Source organism: Amphiura filiformis, chromosome 12 (assembly GCF_039555335.1).
Source record: "Amphiura filiformis chromosome 12, Afil_fr2py, whole genome shotgun sequence".
Taxonomy (NCBI): Eukaryota; Metazoa; Echinodermata; class Ophiuroidea; order Amphilepidida; family Amphiuridae; genus Amphiura; species Amphiura filiformis.
The window spans coordinates 61771209-61798095 of NC_092639.1; the positions used below are offsets into that span (position 1 = coordinate 61771209).

Here is a 26887-nt window from a genome sequence, read left to right on the forward strand (position 1 = left end):
CCTACGTGTGTGTGGGGTGGATGGGTGTGTGGGTGTTAGTAACAATATAATTCACAGGTGCTATCTGTGTACATATTTTGAGCCCGGAAGCTGCTTTCTTTGATGAGAAACGGCACGCCCTTTGTTTTAACATTTGGGGCCCTGGGGCCCATAATATTTGACTTATGAGGCCCATGTACATAATTATGTTGAAATATAATTCTCTAGTGCTATCAGTAGAGTCAAGCTGGCCACCGTAGCTACTTTATTTACTGAGTAATGGCCGGCCCTATGTTTTAGCGTTTGGGGCCCTGGGGCCAATATTATGTGATATATGGGGCTCATATGTACATATAACAATGTAATTCTCAGGTGCAATCTGTGTACAAACTCTGAGCCATAAAGCTGCTTTATATGATGAGAAACGGCCGGCCCTTTGCTTTAACATTTGGGGCCCTGGGGCCCAATATATATGACTTATGGGGCTCATGTACATATGTTAAAGTATGATTCCAAAGTGCTATCAGTAGACTCAAGCTGGGCATTGTAGCTGCTTTATTTAATGAGTAACGGCCGGCCCTATGTTTTAGCGTTTGGGGCCCTGGGGCCAATATTATGTGATATATGGGGCTCATATGTACATATAACAATGTACTTCTCAGGTGCAATCTGTGTACAAACTCTGAGCCATAAAGCTGCTTTATATGATGAGAAACTGCCGGCCCTTTGTTTTTTAACATTTGGGGCCCTGGGGCCCAATATATATGACTTATGGGGCTCATGTACATATGTTAAAGTATGATTCTCAAGTGCTATCAGTAGACTCAAGCTGGGCATTGTAGCTGGGCATTGTAGCTGCTTTATTTACTGAGTAACGGCCGGCCCTACGTTTTAGCATTGGGGCCCTGGGGCCCATATTATGTGACACATGGGGGTTATATATACATATGACAATATAATACTAAAAGACCTGTCTGTGTACCAAATCTGAACCCTGTAGCTACTTTATTTGCTGAGAAACGGCCGGCCCTTTGTTTTAACATTAGGGCCCCTGGGGCCCCCAGCCTTGCACATCTGGGGCCAAAATGGGCAAAAGGCACATCTACATTTGATGAGAAACGGCATGGTTTGTGTTTTTACATTCGGGCCCCTGGGGCCCGTGACCTTTGACCTCTGGGGCCAAGATGGGCAAAAGGCACTTCTACGGGTAGGGCCCATAAGTGTACCACATATGGGCCCTGGGGCCCTTGTAGTTTTAGCGATAGCCTTGACAGAATGATGTGTTTGATAGGAGAAGGAGAAGGAGAAGGAGAAGGAGGAGAAGAAACCATAGGATGGCAATATACCCGTCCATGCTTCGCATGCGGGTATAACAAGTGTAACTACAACATCAAGCTATAAAGAGATGACTCGGAAGGCACCAAAAAATTCACATAAATGGTTTTGTAAAGACAAGAAAGAGACTTGCCATGGCAGCATAAAACAAATTTATGAATTTGTCGGCTTCATTCCATAGTGGCGTATTGCATTTTTGGTAATTTTGAAAATTGAGCACATATAATTTTAACGAATTCTCTTTCATTTTGCTAAGCAGTCAAAATTAGATAATTAATAATTAATTAAATTTGGCGTATCGTTTTCCATAGTGGCAAATTGATTATACGCCACTTTTTTATAATAGTAAACAGACTATGAAATATCAGCTAAAATGAAAAGCTTATTACTGATAAAATCTTCCGCACGGAAGATGAAACGTCTAAAACGTGAGTAAATTTCTGGACTTGTACAACACAAGGCTAGGGTATTACGTTTTGCGTGTTTTCCATAGTGACGTATACTAATATTAAAAGAGGAAACATAGAAAGGAATTTAAGAAATGGCTTACTTGTGTACATGCAAACAACATCTGATTCTCTGTCTTCAATCTGGACTTGTATGTTATACTTGATACCAGAATTTAATGGAAAGAGAAGGCTATTTGTAGGTTCACCTGAAAACAAAAATTAAATAGAATTAGAAACTTATAAAAGAGCAATTTTTAGACAAAGAATTTGTTTTAGACATGTCATATAAGATAAGTCCAATAGAATTTAGACAAAAACAGCAGCATTAACACCAACCATGTGAGAAACAATAAGAATATCAACTAAAACTATTGACTTGTGCATGATCAACAACAACAAAAACATCAACAACAATGACTTATAAAAACATGAATGAAACAATGTTATTCATGGCAACACATAATAGTATATGAGTACCCCCCCAAGAATAATAACAATGCGACCTACCAATTGATACAAGATCAGAAGCAGCAATAGCTCCAGCTTCTGTCTTAGCTGTGATAACATATTGCGTCTCCTGTTCTGATGGGTTGTTGATGGCGCCCCAGCTGACGAGGAAACGATCCATATCACGACCACTGATTTCAATAACTAATGGTCCTAGGTCGTCTGCAATGGAAATAAATAATAAGCAGTCATTGAATATTGAATGATTTCAGTAAATAAAATTGCCTCCACATAATGTGCTACCACTAGGCTTTAAACAAATGGACTATTCCAGTTGTAATCTATACACCCTATGGAAGACATGACCTTAAATTCAAATTGTGCTATCTAAATGGTGACTCCATTTGAAATCTACACTCCCTGTGTGGGAGATGTGTTCCACAGGGGGTGTAGGGATTTTAACAGGAATTGCCAAATAAATACGTAAATTGGCACAGACTATTTCACATAATGTATCTATCTAGATGAGTTTGGCATTTTTGAGTAAAAGTTGGCAACTCAACAAAATACCCAAATTGACCCCACATAATTGTACCAGCGTGGGGCACAATTGTTTTTTAATCCAATTACATTTCAAACTATTTGTCTGGTCCCATGAATCACAGAGATGTTAAGTTTGTGCAACCTACAGTTATTGTTTACAGTCTTTTTATGACAGCATTGTTGAACCATTTCTAAATAGGAACAAAGCTGTAAATAAAAAACTCAATATGATTTCACCTTGCTCATCCTACCAATCAAGATAACCAGTTCAGTGGCAATCTCTGAAGGATTATGACAATACATGTACATACATAAGATAATCTCTGAAGGATTATGACAATACCGGTACATGATACTCACCTGTTGATCCTTGAATTGGTACCGGTTCACTTGATGTATCATTTGGTAACATATCAAATCCAACAATGGTTTCAACACAGAATGTATATGCTTGATTCACATTTAACCCAACCACTGTATAGCTAAGCGTGTCTTCTGGCACAACAACAGCTTCCACTTTCTCGTTGGTGCTGCTGTCCGGATCAGTGACCGAAATACGGAAACCCTCATATGCGCCATCAGTAGGTGGATCCCAGGATAGCGAGAATCGCGTTCCTGATCTGGGGAAGTTGGCGTTGTTAATTGCTGCAAGGTTTTCAGGTGGACATGGAACTATTTGATTTAGAAGACACAAAACGTTGTGAATCAATTTAAGGTTTTTTATGAATATTATTACAACACCATAGATTTCAATTCATTAAGCACATAATTCACTCCTCAATTTGTTATGATGTACTTTTTGTCATAACATGAAGCACATAATACACTACTTAATTTGTTAGGATTTACGTTTTGTAAAAAAGCACATAATCCACTTCTCAATAATAATTTATTTACTTTTTGTAATAAACCTGCAGCATAATTCACTCATCAATTTGTTATGATTTACTTTTTGTCATAAACCTGAACCACATAAACAAATTTCGTTTGATTTTACCAGACGATATTAATCACTTGGCTGTGCATAATATACATATTGCCATGACAGGTTCTGGTTAAAGCTATAGGCCTAACATAGTTGTAAATCACAGTCACTGCCGGATCATAATTTTAAACCAGACACTCGAATGGAGGCAGTATGTATTTGCTTTATACACTTCATTTATAGATTCTTTGTTCATAGATTGGTTAAAAGATGTACCTATCTAGCTGGACTTAAGCATTAGATGCATCAAAATCTCAGCGTGTGTGCATTATTTTGTCCAATTTCTCTCTCAACAAGCAATAAGCAGTTATTAACTTGTAAATATAAATTATCATAATACTCACCAGTATAGAAAAATCCGCTGTTTTCTGATTCCTGGTCCATATATAGCACACTGATGAAGTACCCATTACCTGCCTCAAGCCCAGTAATAATGTAGCGTGTATTTGTAGTTCCAAAAGTGTCTGGTAGACCGGTGGAACCTTGTTTGTACCATGATACTGTATATTGAGGATTCCCAACGCCAGGTTCATCAATAGCCCCCCATTGAAGAGGTAGCTCATTTTTCTCTTGAGTTTCTATAAGTATTTTTAACGGATTCAGGCTCTCTATGAGTATTGATAAAAAGAAACGCCATTTTTTATTGTGGTTACAATTAGGCATTAAAAAAACTACGGTATTATCAGTCAAGTTACCTAAATTAGTAAGGCATTCAACTGTCACTCCTGTGCATTGGTGTGTACGTGGCAATGTGAGTTTGAGCCACAGCGCAATTCCTATTTGTTCTCATGTAATAATTGAGCTAACTAGTGGCCTGGGCAAGAGCTTTAGGTAAACCAACTATGGGTAAACCTGTATTATCCGTCAATTTCTCCGAATTATGTTGAACAAAACTCATTAAATTCTAATAAAAATAAAAATAATGGTGTCAATTGTGCACTGATTAGAGTCATGTGGTATCAATGTAAAATCTAAAATGGCGTTACTCTCAACTTGAGATGAGACATCTATAGGGATGGTTTATAGTAATATGGTATTCATTAGTTTGCTGAATTAACAATGATTTGAAACTCACCTGTATGTTGTGAATTTGGAAATAAAGTTTTGATTTGATTTTGACAAACTTACCTGTGGTCGCTTCTATTTCAAATCTATCACTAAACTGCGGCTCGGGAACTCCATCTACCCACGTGCCAACTTTAACCGTGTATGTATTCCCCGGCAATAAGGAGTCGATACACTGGTATGTATGTTCCGGTGGTAACGCTTCATATTGAGGATCTCCCGCGGGTAACGTGGCAACTCCTACAGGTGGATAGACGACAACGCCGTCTTCATTTTGGATTTTGATCACATAGTTGTCGAAGTTTGTGAGAGGTCCGTCCCAGTAAACACAGAACCCCCGGAGATCTTCATCCCGGATGGACACGGTGAATGTACCTTGTGGTGCTAATAAGATTGAACAAACACACACAAAATAGATCAACAAGCTAACAAAAAACAGAACTTAAATAAGACAAATGAATGAATAAATGAATGAATTAATACATGAATAAATAAATAAATAAATAAATAATGAACTATTATGACACAAATGAGCTGTTAATTTCAGAACTGTGTGCAGTGGTCAAGGTCCCCTTTTCAGGTTCTCTGTCAGTTCAGAAGACCCACATTTGGGAATCATGCTCTACTTATTTAGCTTCATTATGAGTAAAACTCCTAAAATTCAACTCCACAGCTCAAATCTGGAAAATATATACATTTCGTAGGTCCAAAGCCTATGATTTGTATTCACTAGACCAACAAATATGTAGAAATCTCAGTTCAGAAGCCACTGTACACCTCTACCAAAATTAAAAATGAGTGTCCCCCCCCTTAACTAAGAAGGAAGAAAAATTTGGTAGTTAATACCTGTTACTTGTGGGATGCAAGTCTCCACTGGTATTGGAATATTGATTTGAAGCACTTCACAGCACACCTCGTATTGTGTCCCAGGCCATAAGTTCCCAAATGTCACGTATGGATGATCTGATGGTGTGAACTCTTGCACGCCGTGGACTTCATCGGTTGCATCGACTCTGACAGTGCGACGGTACCCGTACACATTGGTAGGGGCTATGACTGAATCCCAGACTGCCACAATGCATGTGGAGTATACGCCAACAGTTTGGCATTCGCCAAATGGAATGGAATCTGTTGAAGAAATCACAATACATTCATATATTGATAATTAATAAATCAAAGCTCTCGAATTTTTGAGAAAACATCTGCAAACTTGGGACTTTTCCTGTTGAAACCTATGGCCAGCGTGTAAAGAATTGTGATTGTCAGCTGAACCATAACTTTAATCATAATCTCTTAATCCTAACACTATACTTTGTTTCCCTTCAAGTTTGGTAGTGACCTTGCCCGGTGACCTCAGTGCTTTTGAGGTTTGAGGTTGCACTGTAAGTATACTACATATGTATGCAGTTTTATACGCTCTGCAGACTAGATGTACAGGGAAGTGAGCACCTATGTCATTACCAAACTTAAGGTGAAGCAAAGTATAGTTCTAATCGTAAGCCCTAACCCTAAAATATAAGCCGAATATTACTTTAGCCTTACCTGTAACAAATGTCTCCACTGCAGGATCTTTATTCTGACCAAACACCCTTGCTCTGTATTGCACGCCGGGGTCCAAGTAGGTCAATTTAGCCTCTGTCTCTTCTGTAAAAAGGCCATCCTCAAAGTACTAATATAATACAAATAATATAAATATTCAGTTTTACATTTTAGTGATCTTTTGAAAGTAGCAAAGCAAAATAGTTCATTGAACAATCACACTTTAAACACAAATCACACTGCTTTATAAGGGCAACAGCCCACAAACATAGGTATTAAAAGTCAATTTTATCCTAGAGAAAAGGTTTTGAGGTTTTCCCATGTTAAGAACAAAAGGAAAAAGGGGTAACAAATCCCTAAAAAGAAGGAATTCTTAGATGGCACAGGGCGTAGCCTTTTTTATTTGTTAAAAATACACTGCTTAAATAGTGAAGCAATATAAATACATACTACTATCTGTGCAGCACATTTATATTGAAGCTCATTCCATGGTTCATAGTACACTAGATAGCTGTCAGTCAAGCCGGTACCATCTACATTCCATTCCAATAATGCACTGGTTGGTGTGATGAAATCTGGATTTGCAGGAAGGCCCATTGGGGGAGAAATCGCTGGCAATATTAAACAAACAAAATGAATACATTAAGGTGAGTGACTCAATGGGCTGTTCTAGTTGAAATCCATACATCCCTTATGAAAGATGTGACCTTAATCTCCCACACAGGGGGTGTAAATTTTAAATGGGGTTACCCAAATGGCGGATGTCTATATTTGATATTTACACTCCCTGTGTGGGTGGCCATGACTTCCACAGGGATGTATATGGATTTCACCTGGCAAATTTCAATTGGAATAGTCCAATGTATCCCATGGAAAGCCTTCAATAAAAAAAATATTATTTTTAAAAATCAGTTCAGCAATTTTTCTGAAATCTGCAGTAGGACAATTATTAGAGATTTGGTTGATCTACTTTTTCCTTATGGAAGCCATATTGATGTATACATTTGTACTTACTGGTTGTGAACAATCCATCATTGGACGATTGTAAATTGGCATACTCCACATTGATGTAATAGGAAGCGTTTGCAGCAAGTCCTTGGATCAACCATCTTGTGTTCTTGGTGATTCGTTCCTTAAGATTTGACTCATCCGATTCCGGGTACCAAGATAATGTGTATAAAACATTCTCGCCTGCAACTTGTCCCCAGGATAGCAGTATTGAGTCGCTACCTTTTCTGATAATGAAGATTTCCAAAGGTGCCAAAATTAAATTAGCTGCAAGAAAAAAAAAGGTTTTTTTAATGCAGTATGCGATGCATTCTCATTTAATTAAGTCTTACGAAATAAACTATACATCGAATCAACAACAACAACAAAACCCAAAACAACAACAAAGAAAGTCCATCATTACATCTTTACATCTGGACAATCTCCCCTTGAACTGGGTTTGATTTCCCAAAGATCCTGTAGGTCCTAAACTTTTTTTTTAAAACTAATCATACATGAGCCAATCATGAGTTTCTAATCCATCACAACAATCCCATAGGATTTTTAAGACTTCATTCAAGTTAGCCTATTGTTAAGACTTCATTAAATTTAGCCCATTGTCTAGGCTTCATTGAATTTAACCTATTGCTAAGACTTCACTTAATTTAGCTTATTGTTAAGACTAAATTTTATGTATTTTTCCAAAATAAACTGACATAATGGCTATAATTGTAAATCTACAACATTTTTTCTTTTACACACTAATGATATATCACCAGCACACATGACTGTTTTGCACTTTAGGAGCATTAGGCAATATATTAGATTCGACTAACCTGCTTCTGTGCCATAAATGAAGGCAGGGATACTATCACTTGGCTCACTTGGACATTCTACTTGTGATCTCGCTGACAAGGAAGCAAACACAATGGTATTTGGTACATCCACCCACAGATAGTATGTCAATGCGTAGCTATCAATCACCTCATATTGCAAGTCATTCTCGCCTGGTTGCAGACAGTTACAGGTGGAATACCAAAGCACATATTGGTCATAATCGCCACCAGGGGGCGCTTCCCAGGTGAACATGATTAGATTAGGGAAACTCTCTGCTTCAAAGTTTTGGACACCCAGTGGTGCTATGTATAAAATAGTTGAGATAAAATTATGTGATATAAATGAACATTCAGAGGAGATCATTTTTGTTCTACTAATAAGTGAATCTAATTAAAAACAGGGAATAAATTAACACTAGCACCTGCCTTCTGAGGACCACTTGTCGAGATACACACACATAGTGTGGATATCCAATGGAACCAGTACCTTACCCAATCTGTGACAAACACTAGAGGCCATGATTCCAGATTCCAGCTACCTGCAATCTTTCTTCCAGAGAACAGCCAAGGACTGGAACCTTCTTCAGACAGATCCAGCCATCTCGCCATCCCTCAATGCTTTCAAGTCTGAAAACATCGCACTGTACATATTTTGCACTGGTGTTTTTGAAGTTGTGTTCCTAATCCTTTGTACATGCGCAACTTGACGGGTGCCTATCATCATGCATTTGATGTTACACTTACCGATGAAGAAAAAGTGCATTGCAGGCACAGGCCTAGCGTAAACGCGACCCCAGTACAGACAAGTGAAATTGCAAACATGTTTCATTCATTTTAGAATAAGGCAAGTTTTGATAACCATGACAGGCACTTATGGTTTCAGGTAAAACAGACTAGGAATTAGAATAAAAAATAGGAATTTGAGTTTTTACTATAGAGGATAGTAAAAACAAGAATCCCTATCATTTATTCTGTAGGGAACAATCAGTTGCATAGCGTCATTGTTACCACCTGCATGTAGGGGAAAGGTGTGTGTGTGTGGGAGGGGGTGGGTTGTTACCACCTGTATGTAGGGGTCGGGTGGGGTGTGTGGGGGTAGGTTGGGGTGTGTGGGTGTGTGTCTTTGTCTACACCTTAATTGTGGGACCAATGTGTGTGTACGGGCGATACTTACATGTCCTGGTAGCAATTAGTTGCATAACATCATTGTTACCACCTGTATGTAGGGGTGGGGATGGGGTGTGTGTGGGGTGTGTACGGGAGATACTTACATGTCCTGGTAACAATTAGTTGCATAGCATCATTGTTACCACCTGTATGTAGGGGTGGGGATGGGGTGTGTGTGGGGTGTGGGGTGTGTGCGGGAGATACTTACATGTCCTGGTAACAATTAGTTGCATAGCATCATTGTTACCACCTGTATGTAGGGGTGGGGATGGGGTGTGTGTGTGGGGTGTGGGGTGTGTGCGGGAGATACTTACATGTCCTGGTAACAATTAGTTGCATAGCATCATTGTTACCACCTGTATGTAGGGGTGGGGATGGGGTGTGTGTGGGGTGTGGGGTGTATACAGGAGATACTTACATGTCCTGGTAACAATTAGTTGCATAGCATCATTGTTACCACCTGTATGTAGGGGTGGGGATGGGGTGTGTGTGGGGTGTGGGGTGTATACAGGAGATACTTATGTCCTGGTAACAATTAGTTGCATAGCATCATTGTTACCACCTGTATGTAGGGGTGGGGATGGGGTGTGTGTGGGGTGTGGGGGTGTGTACGGGAGATACTTACTTGTCCTGGTAAGAATTAGTTGCATAGCATCATTGTTACCACCTGTATGTAGGGGTGGGGATGGGGTGTGTGTGGGGTGTGGGGTGTGTACGGGAGATACTTACATGTCCTGGTAACAATTAGTTGCATAGCATCATTGTTGCCACCTGTACGTAAGACTTGGAATCTGATGGAGTACTCTCTGCCAGGCACCAGGCCATCAAACATATATTTAGTTATGTCTGGTCCAAATACAATAGGCTATGGATTCAGAGAAAACGTAATTTAGATAAAGGGTCCAAAATTCCTAAGTCCCCAGAGACTTTTTAGAATGAATAGAATAGTTTCTTACAAAACTCAAAGTTATAGGTTGCACATTTTATTTGACACAACAGATCCAAAGTGTGTTTGGTCTTGATGGCTCATCATGCAAGAAAAGATGTAGTAGGCCTGACCTACTGTAGAGTATATTCTGCATGCTTAGTGAGAGTTGAATGGACCAAAGGGCAACTTTCAATACTGCATCTTTTCTGATGCAATGAGCCCTTGTAACTGAATGCAATGATGTGCTGCATTGTAAATTGGACCGGTGTCTAAAACAAAATGTGTTATCAATAACTCAATATACTCTCATACTTGTCTTTATAACTTTATTAGTTTTGTGAAAGTAAAGTTTAAATATTTCTCAACAAACATTTATTATTCTGTGAATAATTCAAATTAAGTCCAATAAAAGAAAAAAAGTGTGTCCATAACTTTAAACTTAATTGCATCTTTGCTTTGCTCTTAAATGAGCAAGGGGCATATTATTATTGGGTAGGGGAAATAAGCATAGGTATCACCAGGATTTCATTATTGTTTATCGACATTTTAAGTCTAATTTAAGTTCATTTAACACTGTCAGAGTCTTTGTGCTATACTTACATCATCACAACTATCAGGACAAAGGAATAATTGGTATCCAACCAGAGTATTTGTATTTGTTGCCATGCCCCATGTAACAGTGATACTATCAGTGTCTTTGTCTTTCAGGTAGACAGTTCCAGGTTGCAGATCAACTGAATTGAGAGAGAATAAACAAACAAATGAGGACACTTTGATTTTTTTATTGATATTATTTTATTGCCAAATCATGGCCCGTAGGCCACATCACATACAATAATTCTTACAGTATAAAAATACACACAAAAACAATAATTGATTTAAATATTTATGCAAAATTGCACTGGGTATAAAACACACACAAATATACAGTTGGACATATTCCTCAGGATAGGTGGAGTAAACTCAGTAAACAAAGTTTGTTGTATCTGATCCAGAAATGCACTTACTTTTATATGTTTCAGCAAACACTGTTGCCTTTGTCAACACTTCATGATGAACGATTGCTACTGTCAACCGACTGAATGGGCCTTTAAAATTAGCATTGCTATTTGGGTACCCTTCTGCTTTTAACAGTAAAATCAAAATTTAAAAAAAAAAACTTTTGACCCCAGGACACAATGGGCAAAAAGAAAGAAAGATGTACATTTCTACAAGTGTGTGCATTTTCTGGATCAGATACAATGTACAACAAACTTTGTTTACTGACACACCCAAAATTTATTAGAAATAACATTTAAAATTTGTATTTGAATGGGACTTCAACTTTTGTCAATACTACTGTCTTCATCATTTTTTGCCAAATCTTGATTTTTACACTCTCACTGGTATCACTGAATGGGCCTTTAAGATTAGCATTGCTATTTGTGTACCCGTCTGCTTTTAGCAGTAAAATAAAAATAAAAAAACACCATTTGTCCCCAGGTCACAATGGGACGAAAGAAAGATAGATGTATATCTATACACCCATTCCATTCATCAGAAAAAATGCAAAATACTTACTTGTACTAAATTCAAATTCTTGAGCTAAGCTAGTCAGTTCATCGCAATCTCCATAACTTGCTACAGTATAAATGATTATAACATAGTCTGTGTCAGGCTCAAGGTCCTGTGAAACAAAAAACCCATGAAGGTACTGTCAAACTAAAAATGTTGGCCAAACATTAATGTTTGCGCTTTTGATACTCAACACAACTGTGAAAATAAAAATGTGTGAATATGATCTTTTATGCATAGGTCTATGTATGAAAACTCAAAATTACATAACAAGCAATGTAGTCCAAAATCGGTGAAACTTGACAAATTGAACATGCAAAAGTTAACACTTTTACACAAATAACAGGGATAACAAAGTTGAGATGCAACACATAGATTTGATTTGTATTGAAGGCTGATCTACAACATTCTGAGATGAAGGTATTCATAAGCATGATTGCGTGTATGTGACCCAATCTAGGTAGGACTATCCAGCCAGCATAATTCAGAGAGAAAGACCACTGGTAACAAGTTCCACTAATCAGGTCTGGGTTTATTTTAAAATGATGTGTCTAGATCTATCAATGAAAAAAAAAAGGTATTTCAGCATTTTAGCAACATTTCAATTGGACAAAATGGCAGGGATTGGAGAGGGGTGTTAATTAGCGATAATACAGTACACATACCCACAGTTTCACCCCTTCAACACCTTTGAGTAGCCTGTATGGATAATGAGTTGGATCTTCTCCACTATCCTTGACTACATAGCTGACATAAAAGCCATCATGTATGCCGTTAGGTAGCGTCCATGATAGGCGTGCATAAGCTGGAGATACCTCCTCTAGAGTTATACCACTGACTAGATCAGGGTCTGAAAAAAACCCCATGGAAATCAAATTCATACATACATACATACATAAACAACATTTAATAGGGCGCCTTTCCAACTTGATCAAAGCGCCGTAAAAACAAAGCAATAACAAAAACAGAGTCAATATGATGGATAAAAATGAGACTTCAACACCTTCTTGAAACTAGGCAGTGTGCATGCGTCCCTGATGGTTCTTGGGAGGCTGTTCCAGAGTGTGGGTGCCGAAACATAAAATGATTTATCTCCAATGCGATTTTTCCCGACATGAGCGGTGAGAAGAGTAGTATCAGAAGAAGAACGTGTCATAGGTCCTGTAGCAGGTTTGAGTTTATGAGTGAGAAAGTTTGTGAGATAAACTGGTGCATTACCCTGAAGACATTTAAAAACATACATGCATATCTTGAATTTGATGCGCTCCATATGGGCAGCCAGTGTAGAGTGTCCAGGAGAGGTGATGGGCTATCACGTCTGTCAGCACAGAAAATAAGTTTAGCGGCTTTGTTTAGGAGAGATTGTAAACGGTCCAGGTCCTTTGATTTGGCTCCATACAGGAGTGCATTGCCATAGTCCAGGCGTGACAGAATGAGACAGCGAACGACATGATGTTTGTGTCCTGATCAAGATATTTAGCGATGCGACGGAAATTCAGCAACTCTGTTTAATCAATTTTTATTGGCAAAACTGGCAAAATAGTAAAAGCAAGCGAAACAAGAAACAAAGAATCGTATAATAATACCTAGGGAATGTACCAGGTTGAACTGACATTATTTTGTTTATACACGGTCCCAAGGAAGAACAACTTTTTTTTTGATTGGGCCTAAAATGTTGAAGTAACTTCACCTGCTGTCACAAAGATCACAAAACCTACAGATTTGAGTAGTATGCAAGATCTGATTATTGGATCTGATGATGTTAAATACTGGCTGTACCACATCATAAAGCCAAAAACAGGACCTTCTAAAATTTTCAGTCATTAAAACTTTGCATTTTTGCACAAGGTCAAAGTATGTTAATTTCAAAGCCCACAGAAGGGTCCAAAAAGAAAAACAAACATAAATACAAATGTACACAAATGAACAAATGATGATAACCACTGCACACCATACTAACCAACAATATATCAAACAGAGAGATGAAAATAATCAATGGTTCAAGCTAGCACAAAAAAATGATAAAAACAGCAAAAACATCTGATTCATCATTTCCTACCTGTACGTTGTTGTTCACTTTGAGCGGAATACTCATCTGAATCCACAGTAATAGTATAACACTGTCCTGGTACCAGCTGGGTGAAGGCGTGTCCTGCCGTCGCTGATGGCTGTACTGGGTAATTCACACCAGGATTCGCTGCAAGAGAAGGGGTGAGAAAACAATATAACAAAAGTGATGATATCGGCAGGATTTTTGCATAATTTCAAATAACAGTTTACTATGATATTCCATGACTTTCAATCCCATAGAATTTGCCATGCCTAAATCATGTATAATTTTATCATTTGTTTTTTATGAAAAACTTCTTTATGCTACAAATTATTCGTAAATTTTGTTTTACTCTCATAAATACATGTTTTAGTGCCAAATATTTCCAATAGTAAGGTAAAGAAGATATTATTTTTTTCATAAATTTGGGCAATTAAATTTTTCCATGGCTTTTCCACACCACTAACTTGTTCATTTACTCACTACCTTACCTGGTTAACTGACTAACTGACCCACTAGCTCAAACATGTGCACAATTAAGCCATGCATAATGTCATAAACCCACCCCTACAGGTATTCACCACTAAACAGAGAGTCTATACGGGACCATTGAATGCGGACAAGTTTTTTCCTGATTTTGATCACTTAACAGGGTACGTTGGAAATCGAAACTTTACACACATTTTATGCAAATTATACACAATTTCAACCAGGACCGACTTTCATATCTCTTATAGATGAGGGTTTTTTTTGTAGCTTATTCACATACTAGACTGCCGAAAACAGTACGCGGTAGCAAAAATGTCTCAGTTTGGTGGGATGTCAAGTTTCATAAAAATGTCTGCATTCAAGGAGATTAGATATACACACTCGCTTGCTTGCACACCCTCTTGCCCACCAAACCACTAACACACACACGCTATTCACTCACCCCATCCCAGGTAAACAATGAATTACCTTTCTGTTTCTTGCAGATAAAAGCCTGTTCTTGGCTGCAGCTCACATCACCCCAGTTATTTTCTTGACTTGGTATCTGCCACATGATTGCACAATCCTCATTACCACCTCCATTGTCAGGTTGTCCAGTAGCCCAGTTACCATTATAATTGTCAATGAACTGATGGTGTTAAAATAAGAAAAAAGCTGTCAAAAATAGACTGCAAACAGGTGTCTTACCCTAATCAACCTATACTATAGATTAACTATCACAGCCTGGATCAGCTCCCTGAATATCAGATGGCAAACAGGTGCATTACCCTAATCAGCCTACACTATAGATTAACTATCACAGCCTGGATCAGCTCCCTGAATATCAGATGCCAAACAGGTGCATTACCCTAATCAGCCTACACTATAGATTAACTATCACAGCCTGGATCAGCTCCCTGAATATCAGATGCCAAACAGGTGCATTACCCTAATCAGCCTACACTATAGATTAACTATCACAGCCTGGATCAGCTGGCTGCATATCAGATGCCAAACAGGTGCATTACCCTAATCAGCCTACACTATAGATTAACTATCACAGCCTGGATCAGCTCCCTGAATATCAGCCTATACTATAGATTAACTATCACAGCCTGGATCAGCTCCCTGAATATCAGATGGCACACAGGTACACTATATAGATTAACTATCACAGCCTGGATCAGCTCCCTGAATATCAGCCTATACTATAGATTAACTATCACAGCCTGGATCAGCTCACTGAATATCAGCCTACACTATAGATTAACTATCACAGCCTGGATCAGCTCACTGAATATCAGATGCCAAACAGGTGCATTACCCTAATCAGCCTATACTATAGATTAACTATCCCAGCCTGGATCAGCTCACTGAATATCAGATGCCAAACAGGTGCATTACCCTAATCAGCCTACACTATAGATTAACTATCACAGCCTGGATCAGCTCCCTGAATATCAGATGCCAAACAGGTGCATTACCCTAATCAGCCTACACTATAGATTAACTATCACAGCCTGGATCAGCTCCCTGAATATCAGATGCCAAACAGGTGCATTACCCTAATTAGCCTACACTATAGATTAACTATCACAGCCTGGATCAGCTCCCTGAATATCAGATGGCAAACAGGTGTCTTACCCTAATCAACCTATACTATAGATTAACTATCACAGCCTGGATCAGCTCACTGAATATCAGATGCCAAACAGGTGCATTACCCTAATCAGCCTATACTATAGATTAACTATCCCAGCCTGGATCAGCTCACTGAATATCAGATGCCAAACAGGTGCATTACCCTAATCAGCCTACACTATAGATTAACTATCACAGCCTGGATCAGCTCACTGAATATCAGATGCCAAACAGGTGCATTACCCTAATCAGCCTACACTATAGATTAACTATCACAGCCTGGATCAGCTCACTGAATATCAGATGCCAAACAGGTGCATTACCCTAATCAGCCTATACTATAGATTAACTATCCCAGCCTGGATCAGCTCACTGAATATCAGATGCCAAACAGGTGCATTACCCTAATCAGCCTACACTATAGATTAACTATCCCAGCCTGGATCAGCTCACTGAATATCAGATGCCAAACAGGTGCATTACCCTAATCAGCCTATACTATAGATTAACTATCACAGCCTGGATCAGCTCCCTGAATATCAGCCTACACTATAGATTAACTATCACAGCCTGGATCAGCTCACTGAATATCAGCCTACACTATAGATTAACTATCCCAACATGGATCAGCTCACTGAATATCAGCCTATACTATAGATTAACTATACCAGCCTGGATCAGCTCACTGAATATCAGCCTACACTATAGATTAACTATACCAGCCTGGATCAGCTCACTGAATATCAGCCTATACTATAGATTAACTATACCAGCCTGGATCAGCTCACTGAATATCAGCCTATACTATAGATTAACTATCCCAGCCTGGATCAGCTCCCTGAATATCAGCCTTCACTATAGATTAACTATACCAGCCTGGATCAGCTCCCTGAATATCAGCCTATACTATAGATTAACTATACCAGCCTGGATCAGCTCACTGAATATCAGCCTACACTATAGATTAACTATACCAGCCTGGATCAGCTCACTGAATATCAGCCTTCACTATAGATTAACTATCCCAGCCTGGATCAGCTCACTGAATATCAGCCTACACTATAGATTAACTATACTAGCCTGGATCAGCTCACTGAATATCAGCCTATACTATAGATTAACTATCCCAGCCTGGATCAGCTCACTGAATATCAGCCTACACTATAGATTAACTATCACAGCCTGGATCAGCTCCCTGAATATCAGCCTACACTATAGATTAACTATCACAGCCTGGATCAGCTCCCTGAATATCAGCCTACACTATAGATTAACTATCCCAACCTGGATCAGCTCACTGAATATCAGCCTACACTATAGATTAACTATCCCAACCTGGATCAGCTCCCTGAATATCAGCCTACACTATAGATTAACTATCACAGCCTGGATCAGCTCCCTGAATATCAGCCTACACTATAGATTAACTATCCCAGCCTGGATCAGCCCCCTGAATATCAGCCTACACTATAGATTAACTATACCAGCCTGGATCAGCTCACTGAATATCAGCCTACACTATAGATTAACTATCACAGCCTGGATCAGCTCCCTGAATATCAGCCTACACTATAGATTAACTATCACAGCCTGGATCAGCTCCCTGAATATCAGCCTACACTATAGATTAACTATACCAGCCTGGATCAGCTCACTGAATATCAGCCTACACTATAGATTAACTATCCCAGCCTGGATCAGCTCCCTGAATATCAGCCTATACTATAGATTAACTATACCAGCCTGGATCAGCTCCCTGAATATCAGCCTATACTATAGATTAACTATCCCAGCCTGGATCAGCTCCCTGAATATCAGCCTACACTATAGATTAACTATACCAGCCTGGATCAGCTCCCTGAATATCAGCCTACACTATAGATTAACTATACCAGCCTGGATCAGCTCACTGAATATCAGCCTACACTATAGATTAACTATCCCAGCCTGGATCAGCTAATATCAGCCTATACTATAGATTAACTATACCAGCCTGGATCAGCTCCCTGAATATCAGCCTATACTATAGATTAACTATCCCAGCCTGGATCAGCTCCCTGAATATCAGCCTACACTATAGATTAACTATACCAGCCTGAAGCAGCTGCCTGAATATCAGCCTACACTATAAATTAACTATCCCAGCCTGGATCAGCTCCCTGAATATCAGCCTACACTATAGATTAACTATCCCAGCCTGGATCAGCTCCCTGAATATCAGCCTACACTATAGATTAACTATCCCAGCCTGGATCAGCTCACTGAATATCAGCCTACACTATAGATTAACTATCACAGCCTGGATCAGCTCCCTGAATATCAGCCTACACTATAGATTAACTATACCAGCCTGGATCCCTGAATATCAGCCTACACTATAGATTAACTATCACAGCCTGGATCAGCTCCCTGAATATCAGCCTACACTATAGATTAACTATACCAGCCTGGATCAGCTCACTGAATATCAGCCTACACTATAAATTAACTATCCCAGCCTGGATCACCCTAATCAGCCTACACTATAGATTAACTATCACAGCCTGGATCAGCTCCCTGAATATCAGCCTACACTATAGATTAACTATACCAGCCTGGATCAGCTCCCTGAATATCAGCCTACACTATAGATTAACTATCACAGCCTGGATCAGCTCCCTGAATATCAGCCTACACTATAGATTAACTATCACAGCCTGGATCAGCTCCCTGAATATCAGCCTACACTATAGATTAACTATCCAGCCTGGATCAGCTCCCTGAATATCAGCCTACACTATAGATTAACTATCACAGCCTGGATCAGCTCTGAATATCAGCCTACACTATAGATTAACTATCACAGCCTGGATCAGCTCCCTGAATATCAGCCTACACTATATATTAACTATACCAGCCTGGATCAGCTCACTGAATATCAGCCTACACTATAAATTAACTATCCCAGCCTGGATCAGCTCCCTGAATATCAGCCTACACTATAGATTAACTATACCAGCCTGGATCAGCTCCCTGAATATCAGCCTACACTATAGATTAACTATACCAGCCTGGATCCCTGAATATCAGCCTACACTATAGATTAACTATCACAGCCTGGATCAGCTCCCTGAATATCAGCCTACACTATAGATTAACTATACCAGCCTGGATCAGCTCACTGAATATCAGCCTACACTATAGATTAACTATACCAGCCTGGATCAGCTCCTGAATATCAGCCTATACTATAGATTAACTATACCAGCCTGGATCAGCTCCTGAATATCAGCCTATACTATAGATTAACTATACCAGCCTGGATCAGCTCACTGAATATCAGCCTATACTATAGATTAACTATCACAGCCTGGATCAGCTTCCTGAATATCAGCCTACACTATAGATTAACTATACCAGCCTGGATCAGCTCACTGAATATCAGCCTACACTATAAATTAACTATCCCAGCCTGGATCAGCTCCCTGAATATCAGCCTACACTATAGATTAACTATACCAGCCTGGATCAGCTCCCTGAATATCAGCCTACACTATAGATTAACTATACCAGCCTGGATCAGCTCCCTGAATATCAGCCTACACTATAGATTAACTATCACAGCCTGGATCAGCTCCCTGAATATCAGCCTACACTATAGATTAACTATACCAGCCTGGATCAGCTCACTGAATATCAGCCTACACTATAGATTAACTATACCAGCCTGGATCAGCTCCCTGAATATCAGCCTATACTATAGATTAACTATACCAGCCTGGATCAGCTCCCTGAATATCAGCCTATACTATAGATTAACTATACCAGCCTGGATCAGCTCACTGAATATCAGCCTATACTATAGATTAACTATCCCAGCCTGGATCAGCTTCCTGAATATCAGCCTTCACTATAGATTAACTATACCAGCCTGGATCAGCTCCCTGAATATCAGCCTATACTATAGATTAACTATACCAGCCTGGATCAGCTCACTGAATATCAGCCTACACTATAGATTAACTATACCAGCCTGGATCAGCTCACTGAATATCAGCCTTCACTATAGATTAACTATCCCAGCCTGGATCAGCTCACTGAATATCAGCCTACACTATAGATTAACTATACTAGCCTGGATCAGCTCACTGAATATCAGCCTATACTATAGATTAACTATCCCAGCCTGGATCAGCTCACTGAATATCAGCCTACACTATAGATTAACTATACCAGCCTGGATCAGCTCACTGAATATCAGCCTACACTATAAATTAACTATACCAGCCTGGATCAGCTCCCTGAATATCAGCCTATACTATAGATTAACTATACCAGCCTGGATCAGCTCACTGAATATCAGCCTATACTATAGATTAACTATCCCAGCCTGGATCAGCTCCCTGAATATCAGCCTTCACTATAGATTAACTATACCAGCCTGGATCAGCTCTCTGAATATCAGCCTATACTATAGATTAACTATACCAGCCTGGATCAGCTCACTGAATATCAGCCTACACTATAGATTAACTATACCAGCCTGGATCAGCTCACTGAATATCAGCCTTCACTATAGATTAACTATCCCAGCCTGGATCAGCTCACTGAATATCAGCCTACACTATAGATTAACTATACTAGCCTGGATCAGCTCACTGAATATCAGCCTATACTATAGATTAACTATCCCAGCCTGGATCAGCTCACTGAATATCAGCCTACACTATAGATTAACTATCCCAGCCTGGATCAGCTCACTGAATATCAGCCTACACTATAGATTAACTATCCCAGCCTGGATCAGCTCACTGAATATCAGCCTACACTATAGATTAACTATCCCAGCCTGGATCAGCTCACTGAATATCAGCCTACACTATAGATTAACTATCCCAACCTGGATCAGCTCCCTGAATATCAGCCTATACTATAGATTAACTATCCCAGCCTGGATCAGCTCACTGAATATCAGCCTACACTATAGATTAACTATACCAGCCTGGATCAGCTCACTGAATATCAGCCTACACTATAGATTAACTATACCAGCCTGGATCAGCTCACTGAATATCAGCCTTCACTATAGATTAACTATCCCAGCCTGGATCAGCTCACTGAATATCAGCCTACACTATAGATTAACTATACCAGCCTGGATCAGCTCACTGAATATCAGCCTACACTATAGATTAAATATCACAGCCTGGATCAGCTCCTGAATATCAGCCTACACTATAGATTAACTATCCCAGCCTGGATCAGCTCCCTGAATATCAGCCTACACTATAGATTAACTATCCCAGCCTGGATCAGCTCACTGAATATCAGCCTATACTATAGATTAACTATACCAGCCTGGATCAGCTCACTGAATATCAGCCTACACTATAGATTAACTATCCCAGCCTGGATCAGCTCACTGAATATCAGCCTACACTATAGATTAACTATACCAGCCTGGATCAGCTCACTGAATATCAGCCTACACTATAGATTAACTATCCCAGCCTGGATCAGCTCACTGAATATCAGCCTACACTATAGATTAACTATCCCAACCTGGATCAGCTCCCTGACTATCAGCCTATACTATAGATTAACTATCCCAGCCTGGATCAGCTCACTGAATATCAGCCTACACTATAGATTAACTATACCAGCCTGGATCAGCTCCCTGAATATCAGCCTACACTATAGATTAACTATACCAGCCTGGATCAGCTCACTGAATATCAGCCTTCACTATAGATTAACTATCCCAGCCTGGATCAGCTCACTGAATATCAGCCTACACTATAGATTAACTATACCAGCCTGGATCAGCTCACTGAATATCAGCCTACACTATAGATTAAATATCACAGCCTGGATCAGCTCCCTGAATATCAGCCTACACTATAGATTAACTATCCCAGCCTGGATCAGCTCCCTGAATATCAGCCTACACTATAGATTAACTATCCCAGCCTGGATCAGCTCACTGAATATCAGCCTATACTATAGATTAACTATACCAGCCTGGATCAGCTCACTGAATATCAGCCTACACTATAGATTAACTATCCGAGCCTGGATCAGCTCCCTGAATATCAGCCTTCACTATAAATTAACTATACCAGCCTGGATCAGCTCCCTGAATATCAGCCTATACTATAGATTAACGATACCAGCCTGGATCAGCTCACTGAATATCAGCCTTCACTATAGATTAACTATACCAGCCTGGATCAGCTCACTGAATATCAGCCTATACTATAGATTAACTATACCAGCCTGGATCAGCTCCCTGAATATCAGCCTACACTATAGATTAACTATACCAGCCTGGATCAGCTCCCTGAATATCAGCCTACACTATAAATTAACTATCCCAGCCTGGATCAGCTCCCTGAATATCAGCCTATACTATAGATTAACTATCCCAGCCTGGATCAGCTCACTGAATATCAGCCTACACTATAGATTAACTATCCCAGCCTGGATCAGCTCCCTGAATATCAGCCTATACTATAGATTAACTATACCAGCCTGGATCAGCTCACTGAATATCAGCCTACACTATAGATTAACTATCCCAGCCTGGATCAGCTCACTGAATATCAGCCTACACTATAGATTAACTATCCCAGCCTGGATCAGCTCACTGAATATCAGCCTACACTATAGATTAACTATCCCAGCCTGGATCAGCTAACTGAATATCAGCCTACACTATAGATTAACTATCCCAGCCTGGATCAGCTCCCTGAATATCAGCCTACCACGAGGGCTGCAACTTGAGCAAACTACGGATTAAGCAAACTTGACTGCTCAAGTTGTTTTTAGCTAACTCAAGTTTTGTCTTTTTCTATTTTAACAAGAGAGAAGCTGCATGCAAGTGCAGGGCTATTCCACTTGAAAGCTGCGCTCCCCTGTGGAAGATTTAAGAAAATTTTTCCACAGAGGGAGTATGTTTTTCAATTATACAGTAATTGGCTAAGGTTAATTATTTTGAAATCATACTACTTCTGTATTATGGCTTTACCAATACATAGTATCTTCAATAACTGGAGTGAGTATATTAAATGAAAGTTACCCAATTGTCTATTGTACTTTAAACCCATACTCCCTCTGGACGACTTTAGCTAAATTTTCCACAGGGAAGTGTGGAATAGCACATTAAATGTATCTCAATATTGATTTCTCAATTTGATTTCCACAACATACAACTCATTTTGCTTGTGATCGCAGCTCAATTCAAACACCTGCTTTAGATGGGGGCACCTATAGCTGATCAACAAGCCTTATGCTAAACAGACTCATCAGGTTAGATCTTTAAAATAAACAGACTTTTCTTTTGAGTATAGCCATAATATTTACTCACAATTAATGGCTTTGCCTATCATGGACCATCTTCAGGATAACGATGGTTGATCTTTACTTCCAGTTGGCTGTCTTATAAACCAGGGGAGGATCGTATATATGACTTAGGAAGTGGGCCAGCCAACCAGAATCAACCATCATCATCATCATTCTGACGATGCCTCGGTGAAACTGTCAATCGTGAGTAAAGTTTTGGTTGTGTGCCAAAGCAATTGCTTTAGTTCAAGGCTCTTCCTGTTTACTTAACATTTCATCAAATTAATATAGCTATCTTTGTGTAGATTATTCATCCAGTAGTTCAAAATATTATTTTGTAAATTAAATCAAATACTGGAACTAGATTTGCACCTCACTTCGCTATGTTGCATCAGACTTCATCAGGCATCTGATTGAGGATGATGTGACGTCAGATGTTGTGACGTGAGATGGTGAGGAATAAACCCCCAAGAGATAACCAGTGCAATTTAGTGTATGGCAATTACTTGTGCTGCCCAACACAGGCCCCAAAGTTCCAACAAAGCTCAAAAATCCGTTATGTAAAACCACTGCAGCAAGAAAATTGAACACTTTCAATCCTGAAGAAGCTGTTATCCTCAATAAGGAGGAGACTGAGGTGTTTTGAAAGAGGAGTCAGAGAATCCGTATGGGAGAGAGTGGAGGAGCCGGCTATAAACAAGAAAGGGGGACTTTGTTTCCAGTTGTCACATACACATGGGACCCGGCATTTTAGACATTCCTCGCTGTCTGACGTCACAATATCTGACGTCACATCATCATCAATCAGTTGCCTGATGAAGTCCGATATTTTTGGACGCAATGTATCAAAGTGAGTTGCAAATCTAATTCTAGTATTTCATTTACAAAATAATATTAATATTGCTACTTACTGTAGATCCATCCTCAAAGACATATGTTCCTTCATTAGCTATGTCATTCAGTCCAAGCCAGAAACCAAAATCGCTGGTGTCAGGATCGTTCTCTGTGCAACCTGTCATGGGGTAAACATACAAAAACATTATGCAAGTTATGTACTACATATCAATCATATATAAATGCTCCTTCATTAGTTATGTCATTCAGTCCAAGCCAGAAACCAAAGTCACTAGTGTCAGGATCTGTGCAACCTGTCATATGGGGAAAAATAGAATAACATTTATATAGTGCCTTTTTAATTTGTTCAAAACTCTTCACATATATTCCACTGCCATTACAATATATATATCACACCATGTTCCTGCAAATAACACCGGCATCATATTTTTATCCATCACTATTCCTACTTTTACATGCATTTACAATGATCATTTACTCACCAGCAAGAAAGTCCTGTTCCTCTTGGCTAATTATGCTCACTAAATTGCCATCTTTGTTTTCACAATAGTTCTGTGCATCAGCATAAGTTAATCTATCGGTGTGTGCTATGTAGTAACAAGAATCACCAAATTCCCTCCAACCACATGGGCAGTTGCCTGACACAATGAGAAGAAAAAGTTAATGTTACAGGTTAAGTTTTGTTTGTTTCACTGTGAATGTGTGTGTCTGGGGTGTGTACGCATACTTTTAATCATCCTCAAAATTTAAAATCCCCACTACCCTTGTGGAAGATGTTGGAAATATCTTCCACAGGGGAAGTATGAATTTCAAATGGAATGAACATTTGAATTTCACAAACCCTCTGAGAACGATTCAACCCTGAATCTTCCACAGAGGGAGGGTGAGTTTCAAATATAGTTAGGAAATGTGCCAATCCATTTAAAATTTGTACTCCCCTTTGGAAGATATTTCCAAAATCTTGAACAGGGAGTGTGGACTTTAAAAGGAACAGCCCATTTTAACAAGTAACAGAAAAAATTTAACTGCAATAGAGTTTTGAAAATGGCACAAATAAATGGGCTATTCCAGTTTAAATCCATACACCCCTATGGAAGACATGACCATATTCTCCACACAGGTGGTATAGATTTCAAATGGAGTCACCCATTTGAAATTCACAATCCCTGCGTGGAAGATTAAGGACATGTGTTCCATAATGGTGTGTGGATTTCAACTTTTCCCAATAAAGCATAATTTTCAGACATGAATCAATTGAAAATACCCTAACTTGTGTTATTTAATATAAAATAAACGTGCCACTTCTAGAAAGAAAAAAATTATGTCAATTTGATGTGGGGAAATAAGTAACATACAGACTAGCAGAGGGGACAAAAAAAAACAAATGTAAGGACAGAAGTAGGTAAAGTTCGGTAGCTAAAAAAATTACCATTTTCAAGATGCGTTAAACCTGAAAAAACAACAGGGATCAATGGGAATACAAAAGTGCACTGGAACAAGTGATGAAAAATACTGTGCACATAAGCAGATATGATAGAGCAAACAACAAAATAGGCACAAAGATTTTCGTGGAATGCTCATTATGTGCACGCTTTACTGTGTTCTAGACGCAATCAGTGCACATTATTTCAAATATATGTCTTTCACATGGCTCGAATTTGAATAATGGACGGTGGAGGTAATAACATTCCATATTCACTCACTTACCAGGGTCAATGGAGACTCCATACACTGCATCCTGCATGGTCTCACCAAAGACAATATTGATGAAATCTGTGCCAAAATCTTGAATAACTATTTGCAGAGCAGACAAATCAACTGAAAATAGACAAAAATATAATACACATAACTCATATAAAGGCTATAAAGCATTTCTTGTAATGTGTAATATTGATATTTTTAACTTTGCCCAACCATGTACTGTTGAGCTGCAAACTGGATTTTAATGTTATCTGAATCTTAGATTTAAAAAAAAACAACAACAACCCAACAACATTTTGTTTCCTCACATCATCAAATGTCAAAAGTTAACCTCAGAGCTCAGTATGTGACCACTATTACATAAAATTTCCCATAGTGCAACTACGACCCAAGGTTGCAATTGGATTTGAACTGTTTATATGAGACCAGATTTTTAAATGTCATCATATTTCCCAAGTTGACCTCAAATGATTGTTGACCTTCATATGTGACGTCTGACACCACCACTATATAGTTTGTGACTTCTCTCTAGTCCAAAACATGCGCGTATCCATGAATTCTTATACCCGGGGGAGCAAATTAGGTGGGTGTTTTTTGCATACAATAATGGCCGCGATGCAGGGGGGTGTCTGAGGGGGGATGTGCCCCCTCAGAAGTGAGAGACTTTTGCCAAATGAAGATCTACTTTAAGCCATTTGGTGAACCATTTTGGCACTATTAATGTGTAAAAGTTTAGTTTGAAAAAGCCGAAAATTTGTGAAATGACGGCCCAATTGAAGCCATTCGTGGACAAGTTTTCAATGTTATTATATTGTAGACCTATAAATTATTGCTTTATAACTTTTAAAAAATGAAGGCTTATTTGGTGGGTGATTTTGACACTAGGCCTATTATTGAGTGCAATTTTAGTTTGAAAAGGAACATGGGGGGGCTATTTAGCAGTGGCAGATCTAGAGCAGTCAGAAGGGGGGGGCAAAATATAGCCATCATGAGGGGGGATTTTGAAGTGAGAAACTTTTGGAAAATGAATACCCAATT

At 39.2% G+C, this 26887-nt stretch overlaps 1 protein-coding gene across 1 annotated transcript in view; it reads right to left on the reverse strand.

The window, feature by feature from the left end:
- Positions 1 to 26887, reverse strand: part of LOC140166983 (tenascin-X-like) — an 85455-nt gene that overhangs the window by 31313 nt on the left and 27255 nt on the right. The window contains exons 22-40 of the mRNA XM_072190464.1: positions 25856 to 25966; positions 24631 to 24786; positions 24205 to 24305; positions 14822 to 14981; positions 13874 to 14011; positions 12480 to 12664; positions 11821 to 11926; positions 10861 to 10994; positions 10062 to 10197; positions 8166 to 8468; positions 7357 to 7617; positions 6793 to 6953; positions 6346 to 6472; positions 5650 to 5931; positions 4867 to 5187; positions 4083 to 4346; positions 3114 to 3425; positions 2271 to 2432; positions 1865 to 1969 (exon numbers count right to left, since the gene is read on the reverse strand). Coding sequence (XP_072046565.1) covers positions 1865 to 1969; positions 2271 to 2432; positions 3114 to 3425; positions 4083 to 4346; positions 4867 to 5187; positions 5650 to 5931; positions 6346 to 6472; positions 6793 to 6953; positions 7357 to 7617; positions 8166 to 8468; positions 10062 to 10197; positions 10861 to 10994; positions 11821 to 11926; positions 12480 to 12664; positions 13874 to 14011; positions 14822 to 14981; positions 24205 to 24305; positions 24631 to 24786; positions 25856 to 25966 — 3525 coding nt within the window. The remainder of the gene's footprint in view (positions 1 to 1864; positions 1970 to 2270; positions 2433 to 3113; positions 3426 to 4082; positions 4347 to 4866; positions 5188 to 5649; positions 5932 to 6345; positions 6473 to 6792; positions 6954 to 7356; positions 7618 to 8165; positions 8469 to 10061; positions 10198 to 10860; positions 10995 to 11820; positions 11927 to 12479; positions 12665 to 13873; positions 14012 to 14821; positions 14982 to 24204; positions 24306 to 24630; positions 24787 to 25855; positions 25967 to 26887) is intronic.